A 15,853-nucleotide genomic window follows, 5' to 3' on the forward strand; every position below is an offset into this window, starting at 1 on the left:
GGAGACACCGGGACAGCGGGAGCCTGGTGCACTGTGCATGGGACACAGCTCCAGCCAGTCCTGTGGGGTGGGCCGTGTGGAGGAGTGGGGGTCCACGGGGCGGGCAGCATGGAGAAGGGGAAACACATCATGAAATATTTGTCTGGGGCTTTGAAGGATGTGTAGGAGTTTTCTGGTAGAGTTGGAGAAGCGGGAGCAGTAGATGGGCATTCGGGCAGCAGAGAGAGGGGTCACAGGTGTTTACGAGGTAGGGCAGGCAGGACGTGAGCTGCAGCTCTGTGTCCATCGGCTTGGGGGTGGGGGTCGGGATGGGGTGGGAGGGCTGCCCGACTGGGTGGTGAAGCTCTGAGGTCTGAGGCTGTCACAGCTGGAGAGTGTGGGGACGGGGTGACAGGCCTCTGAAGGTCACCCTGTAGCTCCCAGGTGGCTTCCCCCCTGCCACCCCCCACAGCCCAGCCGGGAAGCCTGTCTCTTGAGACCCCGCCCCGAGATCAGCTTCCTGGCCCTGGGCCCTGAGCACAGAGGCCTCTGCTCCAAGGGCCCTGCTGTTCCCCAAATTGTGTTAAGTCGTGATCCCAAAGTAACGTATGGCTGTTTATAGAGCGCGTATTTGGTTTGTCATCATACCAAGGAAAATGGGCGTTTTTGATTTCCCACCGTGTGAGGAAATGTGTCAACAGGAAACAGCCCCATTTAAGTGATCTGGGATGACCTCTTAAAGATGTCCGGCTAGTTCCCTGCGCCCTTCAGAAGAACTATAGTCATTAATTCACTTTTTTTTTTTAATTTTTTTTTTTAACGTTTATTTATTTTTGAGATAGAGAGAGACACACAGCATGAACAGGGGAGGGGCAGAGAGAGAGGGAGACACAGAATCGGAAGCAGGCTCCAGGCTCTGAGCCATCAGCCCAGAGCCCGACGCGGAGCTCCAACTCGCAGACCGCAAGATCGTGACCTGAGCTGAAGTCGGATGCTTAACCGACTGAGCCACCCAGGCGCTCCTAATTCACTTTTAATTAAAAAAAAAAAAAAAAAAAAAAAAGCCTTACTGATCTATAGCCTACGTACCATCAATTCAGTTTCCAGTTCGAAACAACAAAACGGCTTTCCCGTATTTAGAGTAACCATCGCGACCATCTAATTTTAGAATACTTTCAACACCCAGAAAGAAACTCGTGCCCCTTGGCCGTGAGTCCCCGCCCCCCTCCCAGACCTAGACACCCCCTGGTCTGTGTCCCGTCTCCCTGGTCTGCCTGTTCCGGATGCTTCTGGCAGATGGGGTCGTACGGTGTGTGGCCTGTGGCACCTGGCTGCCCTCCCCGAGTGTTGGGTCGTCGAGGCGCGTCCGCATTGCAGCGCGTGTTGGAGCCGCTCGGTTCCTCGTGGCTGAGTGGGCTCCTGCCGTGGGGAGGGTCTGCGTCCTGCGGTCTGTCTGCGGTTGGTGGGCGTCCTGGTTGTCTCCATTACAGACTGTGCTGCTGAGAACGCTCCCACGGGAGTGTTGGGAGACGGAAGTCATTTCTCTGGGCTGGATGGCCGGGGTGCAATCGTGGGCTCACGAGCTGAGTGTTGAGCTTGGAGGACCGGCCAGGCTTCCTGGCGGGGCGTTGCCATCTTCCGTTCCCACCGGCCACGGACCAGGGTTCTCTTTGTGCCCGGCTTCTGTGTTTTCTCTTGACTGAGCTTTTTAGTTTGAGCTGATCATAGATTCACGTGTAGTTGTGAGAAACCACACAGGCATCCTGGGTAGCCACCACGTTTCCCCACGGCAGGAGGACGAGCCGGTGCAGCCCAGACACAGAACGTTCTGGCGCCATGTGGACCCCCACCTCTCCTCCCCACATCCAGTCTCATGCTGGCAAACACCAGTCTGTTGTCCGTTTCTGTAAATGTGTCATCGCAGGAGTGACTGTATGTGGAATCATACACGTGTAGACTTTCGGGACTGGAGGTCCGGGTTGTTGCTGTATCAGCAGCTCACCCCCTGTATTGTCAGTGGTGTTCCATGGTGTGGATGGACCTCTTAGCTGCTGGAGGACAAATTGATGGTTTCCAGTTTGGGGCTGTCATGGGAAGAGTTGTTGGAATTCCTACAGTTCCTTGTGTGAACGTAAATCTTTGTTGCTGTGGTGTGAACGTCCAGGAGTACCGTTGCTGGGCCGTGTGGCATGTTCTCTGAGAAATCGTGAAGCCGCTTTCCAGAGCGCTCGGATCGCTTTTTACTCCAAGCAAAGCATGAGGGATCCCGTTTCTCTGCGCTCTCGCCGGCAGGTGCTGGTGTCACTGTTTTCTGTTGTAACACTTCTGATAGGTGTGTACTGATGTATCATGGTGACTGTAATTTGCATTTCCCTCGTGGCTGTGATGTTGAACATCTCTTCAGGTGGTTATTTGCCACCTCCGTGTCCTCTTTGGAGAAATGTCTGTTGATGTCTCTGCCCATTTTCTTATTGGATCTATTGCTCTATCAATCTATCTATCGTCTATCTACGTATTACTATCTAACTGGAGCTATCATCTATCTATGTAATCTATCTATCTATCTATAATCTATCTGTCTAAGGGAATCAGTCTATTTATCTATCTATCTATGTATGTATGTATCTATCTTTCTATCATCTATCATATCAAGCTATCTATCACATCTGTCATCTATCTGTCATATCAATTTATATTTATCTATCATCTATTATTTATCATATCAATCTGTCATATTTATCTATCACATCTGTCATCCATCTGTCATCTATCATCATAATCATCATTATCATCCAACTTTTATTCTTAAGCCATGAGAGTTCTTTATATATTATAGAATATATAATATTCTTTGGCAGGTATGTGGTTTGCAAACATTTCCTCCCAGTGTGTAGCTTGTCTTTTAGTCCCTCTTAACAAGTCTTTTGTGGAGCAAATGCTTCTGATTCTGATGAAGTTGGGTTTGTGAACTGACTCTTTTATGCATTGTGCTTTTGGTGTCCAGTCCTAGAACTCTTTGTCTGGCCCTATATCCCAAGGATTTCTTTTAAGTTTTTCTAAAAGTTTGAAAGTTTATATATGTTTTTACATAGAACTGTATGATCTATTTTGAGTTAATATTTGCATAATGTGTGAGTTTTAGATCAAGGTTCATTTTTTTTTTTTTGCCTGTGGGTGTCCATTGTCCATCGGTTGAAAATGCTATATGTCTTCCATTGCCATTTTCCCCAGTTTTATTGAGATATAATCAACATAATGTCGTATAAGTTTAAAGCATACAACATACATGATATACGTATAGGTCATGAGATGATGACCGCAGTAAGTTTAGTTAACATCCTTCACCTACCATAGTTACAGGTTTCTTTTTTCTTGTGATGGGAATTTAAGACCTACTCTCATCAGCTTCCAAGTGTACAATATGGTTAACTACAGTCATCGTTCTGTGTATCACATCCCCAGAACTTACTTATTTTATAACTGGAAGTTTGTACTTTTTGACCACCCTGCTCCCTGTGCCCATTTTGCCCACTCCTCCACTCTGGCAACCACCCAGTCTGTTCTTTGCATCTCTGAGCTCAGTTTTTAAAGATTCCACATGTAAGTGAGACTATACAGTGTTTCTCTTTCTCTGACTTACTTCACTTAGCATAATACCCCTTAGGTCCATCCATGTTGTCACAAATGGCAGGATTTCCTTCTACTTATGGTGGAATAATGCTCCATCGTATGCGGGTACCATATTTTCTTTACGCATTCATCCATCGATGGACACTGAAGTTGTTTCCACGTCTTGGCTGTTGTAAATAATGCTGGATTGTATGGTAGTTCTGTACACCTCCTCCACTGAACTGCTTTTCTGCGGTTGTCAAAAATCCGTTGTGTGTATTTGTGTGAGTCTATTTCTTGGGCCTGTGTTGTGTCCCATTGCTCTATGTGTTTATCCTTCCACACGGTCTTGGTTAATGTGGCTGTATAATAAATCTTGAAATCAAGTAGAGTGATTCCTTCCACTTTGCTGTTCTTTTTCAGAAGGATTTTAGTTGTTATTGTTTCTTAGCTTTTCTATATAAGTTTTAGAATAATCTGCCCTATAGCTACTAAAATCTTTGCAGGGATTTTGATAGGATCTGTGTTAAGTGGAGAATTGACATCTTTACTGTATTGAGTCTCCCAGTCCATGAACATGGTATGTCTCCCCATTTATTTGGATCTTCTTTAAGTTCTTTAACCAGTGTTTTGTGGTTCTCAGCATGCAAGTCCTGTACATGTTCTGATATGTTTACCCCTATCAATTCCATTTTTTGAGTGATTGCAAGTAAGATTGTAATTCTTTTTAATGTTTATTTATTTTGAGAGAGAGCATGTGCATACAAGCAGGGGAGGGGGAGAGAGAGAGGAAGAGAGAGAAGCCCAAGCAAGCTCTGTACTGTCAGCATGGAGCCTGATATGGGGCTTGATCCTATGAACTGTGAGATCCTGACCTGAGCTGAAATCGCGAGTCTAATGCTTAACTGACTGAGCCACCCAGGCTCCCTGAGATTGTATTTTTTATATCAATGTCCACGTGGTCATTCTTAGTATGTAGAAATACAACTGCTTTTTGTACGTTGATATTGTATCCTGCAACTATCTACTTTGCTTGTCATCATTCTTTGCTTGTTCTACCAAGTTTTTCTGGGGAGAGGGTATTGTTTTGTTTGTTATTATTTTTGTTCTTTTGATGTTTTACTTTGGTATGGTTTGCAGAGTCCTTCATATTTCTCATATGGACCATCAGGTTATCTGCAAATATTTGTAGTATTATTTCTTCTTTCCAATATGTATGCCTTTTATTTCCTTTTTACCTTGTTTCATGCACTGTACTTTCTAGTGCTATGTGTTGAATAAAAGTGGGAGAAGCAGACATCCTTGGCTTGCTCCTGGTAAAAGCATTTAGGGTTTCACCATTAAGTGTGATATTTGCTATAGGCTTTTTCTGGTGGTTCTTTATCAAGATGAGGAAGTTACCCTCTCTTCCTATTTTTCTGAGTGTTTGTTTCATCAGGAATTGATGTTGAATTTCGTCAAATTCTTTTTCTGAATAAATTGTGATGGGATTAAAACGTTTTTTAAATTTGAGTATAGATCATAATTGCAGCGTAACTACAGTGTGCAACAGCGTATGTACAATGTTACGTTAATTTCTGATATAGAACATAGTGATCTGACACGTGTATGGTTATGCTATGCTCGCCACAAGTGTAGATATGTGACTTTTATTCTATGTATGTTGATATGGTGTGTAACATTGATTGATATTTCAATATTGGACTGGTTATGGTGTGTCTCCTGATGAAATTTGGGTCAGTTGTTGGTATGTATTGCTGACATGCTAATATTGTGTTAAGGGTTTTTACTTCCATGTTCTTTAGGGACATTAGTCTGTAGTTTTCTTTTAGTCTTAGTCCGGTTTTGGTGTCAGAAAATAATTAACTTTCTATAATGAATTGGGATGTGTTTCCTCAGTATAAGGTGATATCTCACTATGGTTTTAATTTGTATTTCCCTGATGATTAATGATGGGCATCTTTTTATGCACCTGTTGGCCATCTATGTGTCTTTTTGGAGAAATGTATAATCAGATTCTCTGCTCGTTAAAAATTTTTTTTTTAACATTTATTTATTTTTGAGACAGAGACAGACAGAGCGTGAGCATGGGAGGGGCAGGGGGAGAGAGGGAGACACAGAATCCGAAGCTGGCTCCAGGCTCCATGCTGTCATCACAGAGCCCGATGCGGGGCTTGAACCCACAAACTGTGAGATCATGACCCGAGCCGAGGTCAGATGCTTAACCAGCTGAGCCACCCAGATGCCCCTGAAATTTCCATTTGATTCTCTTCTGCATCTTCTATTTCTTTGCTGGAGGTTTTTTGTTTTTGTTTTTTCATTTTTTCAAGTGTGCTTGTGGTTATTTGTTAAATTATTCTTACAATAGCTGTTTTCAAATGTTGTTAGTTATTCTAACTATTCTGTTAATCTTGGTGCTGTTGTCTGTGGGTTGTTTTCATTCATTTGTTGAGAATGTTCTGGTTCTTGATCAGAACCTGGATGCTGGGGTATTATGTGTGAGAGTCTGGGTTTTTGTTTGGCCCTTGTGTTTTGGCTGGGTTTCCGCGACGTGGCTTGCCAGGGAGGGGCTGCCACCTTGATACTTCAGGAGGGGCTGCACGACGGGCCTCTGTTGGGACTTGTGAGCTCTTGGTCTGCCCCGACTCCAAGCAGCAGGGTGTGCGTGCTCCCAGCCAGAAGGGCCAGGTTCCTGGTACCCTTGTGTGGTTGGTGCCCCCCTCACAGCTGGCGGAGAGTGGAGGTGTGTGCAAGTTTTGGCGGTCTGCCTGGAGTAGGGTGATTGCTGTCTATGGTTTTCTTCTCGTGTGGCCGCCCCCATCCTGGTCCTTTGGCCGGAGAGAGCTGGGTTTTGGGGAGCATGCTGTGATGCCTGCTGGGGGCATTTCTGGGCCACCCCGGCTCCAGCGCTCAGTCTGGGGTACGTGGCAAATGGAGAGACCGAGGCCTCACCTCTGAGCTGCTGCTTGGTCCCCATATCTGTGCCTCCTTCCCTATGCCTTTCAGAGTCTTCTGATGCCTTTCACGTGTGGTGCCCGGGACTTCAGTGCACGTAGCGGGGGTGGGAGTGGTGAGTCTGGAAAGTACTTGTGTGTCTCCTGGAAGCAGGGTCCTCACAACTGTTACGTACATATCGAATGTTTTTAAAGAAGCATACACGTATTTTAAGTCACATTTTGATAGCCGAGATAAGTGTACCAGTTTGTAGGAGGCTGGGATACTTTGTATGATCCGTATTCATAAATTCGTCCCTTTGATTTCTGGCCTCGTATTTTATTTTGCTGCTTAGAACGTATCAGTGTTGTCTGCTTCTGAAGCCGTGTTGTTGCTGCTTGGGGCTTTAGGGCTTCATTTGAGACTGGATGTGGATTTCAGGGAGGATCCGTATGATGTCAGGCAGCGACTTTGTCCCAGGTTTTGCTGTTTTTAACTGGGGATGGGTGCTTGAACTTGCCAGATGGCGTTCTGCTCCCTGTGGGAAAGGTTGTGCGCTCTCCCTCTTGGTTATGTGTGTTGGCTCATTAATCTCGCGGGGGAGCTGGGCTGATGCCTAGCCTTTGGTGGGAAATGCATTTCCTGTGACAATGGCTTATGCAGCGAGAGCATTCCTGTCCCCTCATATGTAGATTGCAGGGAGGCCCCTTATGGCTAATGTGGCAGAGCTGACCCACGCAGCCCTTACCACCCAGTCTCCTCTGGTAACTGGTCTGCCATTGTTAATGCGGGGACCTCATCCTCATTAATCAAGATGGCAGGTAGAGATCCAGCCATCATGCCTATATCCCCAGCAACAGACAGGCTGTCTATAAGGAACATTCCAGAAGCTCTCACGTGGCCATTTGGACCCTATCTCACTGGCCACTTCTGGCCACAGTGGGAGGCTGGATGATGTAGTGTGTATTTCAGGTCGTCAGGCCTAGGTATCAGTAAGGGGCTAGACAGTTGTGCTAGGGGTAGAGAAGGGCTCTGGGGACAGTGGCCGGCTCTACCCTGGCATCTCTCCCAACACCCAGCACCTGGTACCACGTCTTTCCTGTCTCTGCCTTTCCGGGTCCTCCTGTCCCGTTGTAGGTGCAGGTGAGGGACCTGAGCACACCCGGAGGTATGGCAAGTGTGGTGGGGACTGGGGCCCCGCGGCGCTGCAGCCCTTCTCAGAGCACCTGCCGCCGTCCCTGTGACGGGATGGGGTTCGGCTAGGGCCGAACCGACCATCCCAGGGGCAGAGCAGGGATGCCGGGCCACACTGCCGTCCTTTCCAGGGACCCTCGTGCAGGGTACTTGGGGGTAGTGCCCACTGAGTCCCTGGATGTGGCTTGGCCACCCAGGGGGCCCAGGGGTGTGGGGCCCTGTGACGCTGGGCCTTCCCCGGAGAGAATGCGAGCTGCCCTGTGTTCTTGGTGCCTTCCGTGGGTGGCCTTCCGTGGTGTCTGGCTCCTTGTGTTTCCCCGCCTTGTGCCTCGGGGCATCTCCAGAAGCTTCCGGGTGTGCTCATGTTGCTGCTGCTGCTGCCCCTATGGTGGCCCAAGTGAGCCCCTGCCCGAGCTCCCTCACCTCTCACATGGCCTCACCCCAGCGGCCCCTCAGCTAAGGAAGGGGTCAGCGTCCACCCAGCCAGGCCTTGGTCACACACCCGCTCCCACAGCCCGGGCGGTGGCCTTTTTGTCCCTGGGGCTGTGCTCGCAGGCTCAGCCTGGACACTTCTGTGTCCCCTCTGAGGCCCGTCTCCCCAGGTGACCAATGTCGAGAGTGGCCACGGGCCGCGGCACTGTTGTGATGTCCCTCTTCTGCATCGGAGTCTGTCCAGTCAGCAGCTGTGTGGGTTGGCCTCGGGGTGGTGCTGGGCCTCGCTCAGGACACAGGGCTTGGGCACAGGCTCCAGGGCCAGGACCGTGACAGGCCTCGTTGACACAGGCTTAGCTCCACGCGGGACCTCCTGGCGCCAGGTCTGGCCTTCCCCCTGGAAGTCTACACGGAGACACATTACCTGGGGGGACTTTGCAAGGGCCTGCAGTACTTTTTCCTGGACATGTGCCCTGCTCTGTGGAGTCTGGAGCGAGAGGGGTGAAGCCCTCCCAGCCCCAGAGGTCTGGTGGGCTCTGTGACTGCTGTCACTGCTGCTTCAGTGGTCCTCCTGAGGTGGTTGCACGGGACTGTGGCTGCTGCAGTCAGGGACGTGGCCTCACACACTGCCGAGTGGAGTGGATCCAGGGCCCGATTGGTGGGGGGACCCGGCTGCCTGCTCTGGGCTGGGGGTGGTGCAGGTGCCCGAGGGCTTTGCCAGAGTTCCTGTTGATGGGACAGGCCACGGCTGAGGGGCTGGGGCTAGGGGGAGCCGGGCCGCAGGGATGGAACGGGAGGCAGGCTTCTCCCGCCCCCTCTCAGGCCGCGTTTGCCCTCAGAAGCAGGCTGTGCCACCTAACTCTGCGCGGGATTTAAACTCTGATCTGTCTGCTTTCCAAAGCAGGGTGGGAAGGGCGGTGAGGAGGACAGGGATGGGCCTTGGGTGTGGCAGCTGGTCGGGGGCCAGTGGGGTGAGGTCAGGCAGGACGGGGAAGACAGGCAGTCTGGATGAGGAAACTGAGGCCCTGGAGCAGCGGGCTCCTCTGGAAAAGCCTAGACGTTTGCTCCATTCTCTGTGGGGAAAGAAACATCTGAGCCCTGCAAGGAAGGGAGAAACCAGAAGGCAAGGCCAGGGCAATGGGCCACGCTGCTTGTCTCTGAGAGGTGAGGGGACCATTTTGTCCTGGGAGACGGGCCCTTGCAGCCTGTCTCGAGGCCCCTCTCAGGCCGTGTCGGGCGGTGGAGTGGGGAGTGAGGCCGGGCTGTCCCACTTGGAGGCAGTGGTGTCCTCCGCCCCCTTGACCCCTGCTCAGTGAAGCCAGGGCACATGGGCGTGTGGGCACGAAGAACAGGTGGGGGGGGGTCGGGGGGGGCCTGTGTTTTCTGGGGGCGATATTGGCGCTTTTCCAGCCCTCTGGGAGCAGTTACTTGTGCGATGACCGTCCAGGCCTGGGCATGACCCTCTGGGACTCAGGGGCCAGGCAGGGTCTGTAGCCCCCGTGCAGGGCTCAGCAGCGACCTTGGTGGGGTGACGGGTCTCGCAGGAGGCCCCTGCTGTATCACGCAGGCCCGTCTCCCCTGTCCAGGAGCGGCTGCTCATGAGCCTTCTGCCCCGGAATGTTGCCATGGAGATGAAGGAGGACTTCCTGAAGCCCCCCGAGAGGATTTTCCACAAGATTTACATCCAGCGGCATGACAACGTGAGGTACGGCTGGCACTGTCCTGGCAATGGTGGGCTTTGGGGCACTGAGTGAAAGTGGAGGAGGGGGGAGGAGGGAGAGGGGGGAGGAGGGGGAGGGGGGAGGGGGGAAGATGGAGGAGGGGGAAGACAGAGGAGGGGGAGGAGAAGGAGGAGGGGGTGAGGAGAGGGGAGGGGGAAGAGGGAGGAGGGGGGAGGGGAGGTGTAGGAGGAGGAGGAGGAGGGGGGAGAAGGGAGGAGGAGGAAGGAGGAGGGGGAAAGAGGGAGGAGGGGGGAAGAGGGAGGAGAGGGAGGGGTAGGAGGAGAGGAGGGGAGGGGAAGAGGGGGAGGGGGAGGAGGAGAGGGGAGGGGGAAGAGGGGGAGGGGGAGGAAGGGAGGGAGCAGGAGGGGGAGGGGGAGGTATAGAAGAAAGGGGAGGGGAAGGAGGAGGAGGGGGAGGGGGGAGAAGGGAGGGGGAGGTGGAGGAGGAGGGGGAAGGGGGAGGAGGGAGAGGGGAAGGATGAAGTGGAGGGGGAGGTGTAGGGGGAGGAGGAGAGGGGAAGGATGAGGTGTAGGGGGAGGAGGGGGAGGGGAAGGATGAGGTGTAGGGGGAGGGAGAGGAGGGGGAGGGGAAGGATGAGGTGGAGGGGGAGGGGGAGGAGGGGGAGGGGAAGGATGAGGTGGAGGGGGAGGGGGGAAGGGGAGGGGAAGGATGAGGGAAGAAGGGGAGGGGGAGGAGGGAGGGAGGTGTAGGGGGAGGGGAAGGAGGGGGAGGGGGAGGGGGGAGAAGGGAGGGGGAGGTGTAGGAGGAGGGGGAAGGGGGAGGAGGGAGAGGGGGAGGATGAAGTATAGGGGGAGAGGGGAGGAGGGGGAGGGGAAGGATGAGGTGGAGGGGGAGGGGGAGGGGGAGGGGAAGGATGAAGTGGAGGGGAAGGATGAGGTACAGGGGGAGGGGGAGGGGGAGGGAGGGGGAGGATGAGGTGGAGGTGGAGGGGGAGGAGGGGAGGGGAAGGATGAGGTACAGGGGGAGGGGGAGCGAGGGGGAAGATGAGGTGTAGGAAGAGGGGGAGGAGGAGAAGGTGGAGGAGGGGAGGGAGTGGAGGGGAGGCCCCTGTTTGAGGGGAGGCCCAGGTGAGCAGACCTGCCGGGTGTGGTGACTCCTTAGGTGACCGGTGTCATAGCTGCTCTGGCCCTCTTGCACACCCTCCACGTCCTGCGTGGCTGGAGAGGGTCGGCACTCTGTCCTGAGCCCCCTTTGGGCAGTGGCGTTGGGGTGGGAGTTGGCCCACATCGGGCTAATAGCTGAGCGTCATTCTCCTTGGTGCCAGGGTCTGGGGTGGCCTAGACCTCTGCTTCTCTTGTGGCAGCCCCAGGAGGTAGAGAGTGTTCCCATTTTACAGGTGAGGACACTGAGCCGTCAGGCGAACTAGCTTGCCCCCCCGTGGTTTGCTTCCTTGTTTTAAAAGACACGATTAAAAAGAATTTTATCCTGTTAAATCGCGTGATTCCTTTTAGGTACTTGGACTGGCTGAGCGTTGCGCTTTACCTAAGCGCCACTCAGGCAGGCGGTGGTGGTTGCAACACCGACGTTCTCTCCCTTCTCGGTGTTCTTCTGGGTCTTCTGGGTGTTGGTGTCGGGCCTCCCTGCCCCTGGGCCCCTGCAGACACAGAAGGATAAAGCCCCTTGTGTTTGTTTTGAGTGCTGTGGACTGGGACCCCTCAGGCAGGTGCTAGCCCACCTGGAATGAGCCAAGGCCTGCGGCTGCCCTCCCGTCCCCACCGGGCCCCCGAGCCATCCCTGTGTGCCAGCCAGCCTGCCAGCACCACACGCTGACTCCCACTGCGGGGTCTCTCGGGAGGGACCAGTGGTGTTCTCTGCGGAGGACGCAGCGCCCAGTGTGTGGGGCCAGCATTCTGGCCCAGGCAGCCGGGACACGGTCACCCCCACTTGTAGGGGAAGAAATTTGAGGTTCAGCAAAGTGAAGCCAGTGAGTGGTGGGGCCGGGGCCAGGCCTGGGTTGGCTGCTGCTGACGTTCCCGTTCGCCCACTGCCTCTCCTTGGTGGGAAACGATGGGGGGCACGTGGCCCCAGCTTTCTGCTGGCACCAGGCCACCAGAGCAGTCCCGGGGTGGGGCGGGGGGTGCCCGGGGGAGGGGTGTGGAGCAGGTGCACACAGCAGGAAGGCGGCAGGTGTCAGGGATGCCCTGGGGCAGCAGGTAGGGGCCAGCAGGGAGCAGGGAGCCCACATACCTTCCCCTCCTTCTTTTCTGACCTGGGAGAGCAAAGCCAGATGTGGAAAATCACCATTTCCCTTTGAGGCTGAAAAATCTCTACCCTGGTGGGTGCCTTATTCCTGACGGCTGCAAGGTGTGACAGTCCTGAGACAGGAGAAGAAGCTGAGGGCCCGGCCCCGGCTCCGCCCCAGCTCCCCTAGCCACCCTCTGGCAGCATCAGAGTCCACAGCCTGGATGTGAACCTGGCTCTGTCCTCCTCGCCACCCTTGTGACAGTCCCTCACTGATTCCCCGTCACTCCGGGATTAAGGTCCCCAGTCAGCACACAACTTACAACTAATCGACTGATGCCATCAGTGATGGGGGGAAGGACATCTGAACGTCCTCTCCTCCGTAGAAGTGATGACAGTGCTGATAGAAACTGTCAGAGCCCACGTTGTCAGCACACTGGAAATCAAGCAAACTCTTGCAAGAGTCCAGGAATGTTTATTGAAGAGAAACAGCTCAATCTGGGTAAGAAGAGTAAAGCTATGTGGAATCTAACATGTCTGTTCTGCTGTCTTCAGTGCCGTGATGGCTTTGAGAGGCAGCACCTGCAGCCACATCCTGACACCTGACTGCTGACAGCCACCAGAGGGGACAGAATGGGGTTGGGGCCTCGAAAACCCTCAGAGGGCTGTCATTACGTGACCGTTTGGGAATTCCCTGCAAAACCTTTTTCACAGGCTTATCTCTATGTGACCTGACTCAGCGCTCAGTGTGAGCAGCTTTTGCCCTGGGACATTTGTTAACCACAATCAGTGGCAACTGTTTAACCTCCCAGCTGTCCGAGGCAGTGAGAATGGCAGAGGCAGGAGCGGGGTGCTAAAAAACTGGGGAAGGAGAGGTCTGCCGGGTGCTTTGAAAGGCTGTGGGAATGCTTCTGGGAACCAGAGGACCACACACGAGGGTAGTAGGGCCATGTGCGCACTCAGGAAAGACCATGAGGTGTCCGGTCTGTCATCACTGGCTGACCTTGAGGCCGGGTGCGAGCAGGAAGAGCAGAACAAGACAGAGTTGGCCGAGTGCCCACCCTCCAACGCCAAGAGACTCACTGTTTCCGGGCACGTGAGGAAACCTGTCCAGTTGCTGGCCGACCGCCACGCTAACCACGCAGACTTTAATGGCCCCACACGAGAAAGAAAACAGACTTTACAGAATTTGTTCATAAAAGTCATCAAACGACATAAACGGCAATAGTAACAACCCCAGTCCTGAGGTGGGAAGGGGTTCTGATTTTCGGAGTGGTCACACCGTATTATCCACTTTTCGATAAAAATACATGTGACGTGCAAGAAAACACGAAGCCGTGTCTCGCATGGGAATGCAAAAAGCCGTCCAGAGAAGCCGTCCTGAGGGAGCCCAGACGAAACTTTAACCACCCATCTTAAATATGTGCAAAGAACAAACTGTCTGAATAAGAGTGAGTGTGAGAATAACTTCTCATCAAGTGGAGAATACCAATACAAAGGTAGACATTATGGAAAAAACATCAGAAATTCCACATTTGAAAAATAAAACACGAAGTTCACTAGGGAGGCTCAACGTTGAGCAGATTTGAGCAGGCTGAAGAAAGAATTGGTGAATTTGACGAAAGACAATTGAAAATATCTTGCCCGATGAACAGAATGACAAAAGGGTGAAGGGGAAGGAACAGAGGCTCAGAGACCCGAGGGACCCTGGACAGCACAGCAACACACATGCAATGAGTCCCAGAGGAGAGGAAAGAGAGAAAGAAGCAGAAAGAATATTTGAAAAACATATGGCTCACAATGTCTCGAAGCTCAGGTAGGACACACGCAGAGAGAGCCATCCCTGGACACGTCGTAGGCAAATCGTAAGAGCCAGAGATGAGGGGCAAAGCGGGGGGGGGGGGGGGGGAAGATCGACGAGTGATTTCTCACCAGGATCGTTGGAGGCGGGGAGGCCAGGGTGGCACGTTCAAGGGCCGAAGGAATGGACGAGAACTGTGTCCAGCAAAACTCACAGCAACGGCCCGTCTGTGCTGCCGGTCACTTCATGATGGTCTAGTGTCCAGGAAGGAGGCTGTGCGGGCGGGTGGGCATGGACGGGACCCAGTTCTGCAGTAAACGGACGCCCACACGCTGAGGCTCCGACCCGGCAAGATGAGTCCTCGCCCTGATGCAGACCCAGGGGGCCCCTCCGTGAGGCACAGGGATCCAGGCGGTCCAACAACGCCGATGTCCTGTCGCCATGTCAGCTGGCAGGAGGGCCACACTTCTTACCATCATGTTCCTCTGCTCACCAGCCACTGGCCATGGTCCGTCACGGGCCACCCTGGGCTGGGCGCAGGCATGGTGGCCGTGGAACTGGGCCCCCTGTGTCCCTGGGGGGTGAGCAGGAGCTGGTGGCCTGGAGTTCAGGCCCCGTATGGCTGTGAGGGCGTCCCCCGCCCTCCCCAGCCCCCGTGCTGCTGCCCGTCAAGTGGGAACGTGGGACCCTCCCCTCCAGCCCGCCCTGAGGCTAAGCAGGGAGGTGGGTTCTGGGGTGCGTGGAGGGGTCGCTGTCTGCCGGGGAGGCTGGGCCCCGCATGGCCACGGAGGAGGCAGCCTGGGCCTTCTCCTTGCAGCATCCTCTTTGCGGACATTGTGGGCTTCACGGGCCTGGCGTCGCAGTGCACGGCACAGGAGCTGGTCAAGCTCCTCAACGAGCTGTTCGGCAAGTTTGATGAACTGGCCACGGTAAGCACACTCCCCGCCCCCCACCGTTTGACGAACTGGCCACGGTAAGTGTCACCCTGGCCCAGGCAGGGCCTACGCCCCGGCTGTGACATTAATGTCCCTTTGCATGGGCACCCCAACCTAGGGCGCACCTGACGGGGGGGGACCTGGGCCTGTTCTGGGGTGTCACACATTCCAAACGTCTCCTCGGATCATAAGACTTGCTTTCTTATTTTTGTTCATTAAATTTACTCCTCAGCATTTTATTGTTTTTGATGCAGTTGTATGTGCAATTGTTTTCTCAATGTCTCCAGGAGTTTGTTGTTAGTGCAACAGCAGGTTTGTGTGTTAAATTTGCCTCCGGAAATTCTACTGAAGTCATCTGTTGGCTCTGGCAGGTTCCTGGTGGCGTCTTTAGGGTAGATACTAAGTCATTTGCAGAGAGAGAGAGTTTTACTTCTTTTCCGAGTTGGACGCCTTGGGTTCCCTTTTTGTGCCCGACTGTCCCGTCTGGGACTTCACAGCCTGTTGAGGGGACACGGCAGGACTGGGTCTCCTTGTCTGGTTCCTGATCCTGGAGGGAAAACTCTCCTGGCTTCCCCACGGGGACGAGGTGTGCTGTAGGCGGGTCCCACGTGGCCTTCCCTTTGTACCCCCTGTGCTGAGTTTATCCTGAAAGGGACAGTGAATTTTGTCAGATGCTTTTTCTGCTGAGATGATCCTATGGCTTTTGTCTTTTTTCTTGCTCATGTGATGTGTCATGCTGATTGATCTGCGAATATCAATCCGCCTACCTTGCCTCCCTGGGAATAAATCCCACTTGGTCATACTGAATGATCCTCTCTCTTAACATACTGTGGGAAGAGGTTTGCTATAGTTTTTGGGGGACTTTTGTGTTCCATTCACCGGGGATACTGGCCAGCGTTGTCTTTTCTTGTTTTGAAAACTCTGTTTTCGGTTTTAGGGTAATGCTGCTTCTGTAGAGTGAATTTGGAAGCTTTCTTTTCTCTTCTGTTTTGGAGAAGAATTTGGGAAGGATTGGTGTTCTGTAACATTTGGTAGAGTTCACCGGT

General features: G+C 53.1%; 1 protein-coding gene across 4 annotated transcripts in view; it reads left to right on the forward strand.

Moving 5' to 3' along the window:
- Positions 1-15,853, forward strand: part of ADCY1 (adenylate cyclase 1) — a 107,190-nt gene that overhangs the window by 23,371 nt on the left and 67,966 nt on the right. For all 4 annotated transcript variants that reach the window (XM_042963061.1, XM_042963068.1, XM_042963076.1 and 1 more), the window contains exons 3-4: positions 9,735-9,853; positions 14,690-14,801. In XM_042963061.1, coding sequence (XP_042818995.1) covers positions 9,735-9,853; positions 14,690-14,801 — 231 coding nt within the window. The remainder of the gene's footprint in view (positions 1-9,734; positions 9,854-14,689; positions 14,802-15,853) is intronic.

This window comes from Panthera tigris, chromosome A2 (genome assembly GCF_018350195.1).
Source record: "Panthera tigris isolate Pti1 chromosome A2, P.tigris_Pti1_mat1.1, whole genome shotgun sequence".
In the NCBI taxonomy this organism is placed as follows: domain Eukaryota; kingdom Metazoa; phylum Chordata; class Mammalia; order Carnivora; family Felidae; genus Panthera; species Panthera tigris.